Source organism: Rhodamnia argentea, chromosome 11, assembly GCF_020921035.1.
Source record: "Rhodamnia argentea isolate NSW1041297 chromosome 11, ASM2092103v1, whole genome shotgun sequence".
NCBI lineage: Eukaryota > Viridiplantae > Streptophyta > Magnoliopsida > Myrtales > Myrtaceae > Rhodamnia > Rhodamnia argentea.
This window is the reverse complement of record NC_063160.1, coordinates 22,102,665-22,105,426: the sequence shown is the minus strand read 5'-3', so window position 1 is coordinate 22,105,426 and position 2,762 is coordinate 22,102,665. Positions and strand designations below refer to the sequence as shown.

The window sequence follows — 2,762 nt, the reverse complement described above, 5'->3', positions numbered from 1 at the left end:
GCCCTTATTTGAAATAATATTTACTTCAGACTCTTGTTTAAGAAAATAAGGGCACTTTAAGTCTTTATTTGTAATTTATTTGAGGTTTTTATTTGAGAAAATGAGAGGGTTTTAGATTTTTTTAAAATTTTTCCTCGTTTGGATGGGCCCAAAATAAAAAAGAAAGGAAAAGATACTTCCAGAAGAAACATTATTTCACTGCGCGCGCTTGCGCTTGCTCTCTCTTTGCCACGCGCCCACGCGCCCGCGCGCGCGAGTTTATTTACCCGCCCTCTCTCTCTCTCTCTCTGCTGTTCATGTCCTTGCTCGTAAGGCCATACCTCCCCAGTAACCACGCTCGACTCAACCACCGCCGATCACTCCGTCATGGCTCGTCGAGCCCTGACCCTCCCCATCCTCAAACGCCTCTCCGACTCTTCCACCGCCAGCGCCACACGCCTGCTCCCTCCCTCCCAGCCCGCCCGGACCGTCACCTACATGCCCCGCCCCGGCGACGGGGCTCCGCGCGCCGTGACCCTGATCCCCGGAGACGGAATCGGCCCTCTGGTCACCAACGCTGTCGAGCAGGTCATGTCGGCGATGCACGCGCCCGTCTACTTCGACACCTACGAGGTCCACGGCAACATGAAGCGCGTGCCCGAGGAGGTGATCGAGTCGATACGCAAAAACAAGGTGTGCCTGAAGGGGGGGTTGAGGACTCCGGTCGGCGGCGGAGTCAGCTCGCTGAACGTGCAGCTGAGGAAGGAGCTCGACTTGTACGCTTCGCTCGTGAATTGCTTTAACTTGCCCGGGTTGCCCACGCGGCACGAGGGGGTGGATATCGTGGTGATCAGGGAGAACACGGAGGGCGAGTACTCTGGGCTCGAGCACGAGGTTGTTCCTGGCGTCGTGGAGAGCCTGAAGGTACGGGCAAAGTTGTTCTTTGTTTTCGGCTTGTGTGAACAACTGCTGTTCTTGCTTGTTTAGCTTACGAACTAGTCAATTTAATAAGAGTTCACTTGGGTTTTGTATGCTTAGTTTGCTCTCTTAGAATGTAGACATGTTCATATGTTGATGGATTTGCATGTGAAACTCGGCAGAAAGTTTTGCCACATACTCAAGTGCTTGTGGAAAATGCTGACTGAGGATTGAAAACTATACTGCTTCTGAGAAATTAAGTAGGTTGTCACTGCAGAATTGTGGGTTTGTAAGTTGAGGGTTCGGAATGGCGTACTCCCCTAGTATTATGAGAGCCATCAGGTCTGGCTGGCTGGAGTTCAGAGACTAATTTTTACTCGGATAAGTCCTTCATGAACAGATGATTACGCGTAACTTGCCTCAGTGTTGTTCTTTAACGATGAAAGGGATTGTAGCCGGCAATAGTTAATGCGTTGATGATAGGATTTTTTCTTAGACAAGTACAACTTCAAAGCTTTATCGATTGGTCTGCTTCTACCTATGTTTCCATTGTGTTTTGTGTCACCAAGCACAGCTCTCTTGATTGTAATTACCAATTACTTGACATGTAATCTGTTATCACGGCTCCCATCAAATGCTATGTGTTTTTGAGTCAGATTGTTCCTCTGCCATCTCTGCGTCCGTGTGCTTGTGCGTCCAAGCATGTGTGTCCATGCGTGTATTAAGTTAAGGAATTTTGTGGCCTCCGTTGCTCATTAAACTATTTGCTAGGTGATTACAAAGTTCTGTTCGGAACGCATTGCAAAATATGCATTTGAATATGCATACTTAAACAACAGAAAGAAGGTGACAGCTGTCCACAAAGCCAACATTATGAAACTTGCTGATGGCTTATTTTTAGAATCTTGTCGGGAGGTTGCAACAAAATATCCCAGCATCAAGTACAACGAGATCATAGTTGATAATTGCTGCATGCAACTTGTTTCAAAGCCTGAGCAATTTGACGTGATGGTATGTTTCAGTTGTTGTTCTTCACTTCTCTTCCTGTTTGGGTTTATGTACTTTAGTCTTTAGGAAGTTGTTTAAGAGTTCTAATCACCATGTTTTTCTAGTGTGGCTCTATTTCTTTTATGTTCCATCCAAATAGTGCAAGTTTTAATCTTTCTTAATAAATAGGTGACTCCAAATCTTTATGGCAATTTAGTAGCCAATACAGCAGCAGGTATTGCTGGAGGAACAGGTGTTATGCCCGGAGGTATCATTACTTAGCCCTTTCTTTGTTTGAAAATTTTGCTTTCCTGGGGATGATATCCGGAATTAGACTCTCATGGGATTAAGTCGATTTTAAGGGAGTTACCTGAAATTGCCTTGTCATGCAATTGCTCCGGATGTCTCATCAATTGTGAACTTTTTAATGGTCCAGGCAATGTGGGGGCAGATACTGCTGTTTTTGAACAAGGTGCGTCAGCAGGAAATGTTGGGAACGAAAAGATAGTGGAGCACAAGAAGGCAAATCCAGTGGCCTTCCTTCTCTCATCTGCTATGATGTTGCGGCACTTGCAATTTCCATCTTTTGCCGATCGACTCGAGACTGCAGTAAAGCGAGTAATCTCAGAGGGTAAAGTCCGGACAAAAGATCTCGGAGGAGACAGTACAACCCAGGAGGTTGTAGACGCCGTCATTGCTAAGCTGGATTAACTGTTAGAACCTCCTTGTGACAGCTGATTAATACTTCTGAGTACAGTCCTTTTGCCATTCTTGTATGTTTTGGTTCTTGAAATTGCTCCAATGTCAATTTTTTTGGGCTAACCCTGCGTATTTCTTATGTAGTGTGATTAGTACCTATAAATGAAGAGTTCTGAGAG

At 45.7% G+C, this 2,762-nt stretch overlaps 1 protein-coding gene across 2 annotated transcripts; it reads left to right on the top strand.

Annotated features, from left to right (window-relative positions):
- The first annotated feature begins 282 nt into the window (after positions 1-282).
- On the top strand, positions 283-2,762 carry LOC115735917 (isocitrate dehydrogenase [NAD] regulatory subunit 1, mitochondrial). 2 transcript variants are annotated; one of them, XM_030667356.2, is made up of 4 exons: positions 283-903; positions 1,681-1,908; positions 2,074-2,152; positions 2,321-2,762. In XM_030667356.2, exons 1-4 carry the CDS (start codon positions 367-369, stop codon positions 2,593-2,595), a joined length of 1,119 nt encoding a protein of 372 aa, XP_030523216.1. In that variant the 5' UTR covers positions 283-366; the 3' UTR covers positions 2,596-2,762. The 2 variants fall into 2 exon arrangements, with proteins under 2 accessions (XP_030523216.1, XP_030523215.1); XM_030667355.2 differs by having other exon boundaries at positions 285-903; positions 1,669-1,908.

Excerpts from the sequence above, each read along its gene's own strand:
- LOC115735917 (XM_030667355.2), top strand. The coding sequence starts at position 367 with ATGGCTCGTCGAGCCCTGACCCTCCCCATCCTCAAACGCCTCTCCGAC. Across the intron at positions 904-1,668 it reads GCGTCGTGGAGAGCCTGAAG|GTGATTACAAAGTTCTGTTC; the intron begins GTACGGGCAAAG and ends ACTATTTGCTAG. Across the intron at positions 2,153-2,320 it reads AACAGGTGTTATGCCCGGAG|GCAATGTGGGGGCAGATACT; the intron begins GTATCATTACTT and ends TTAATGGTCCAG.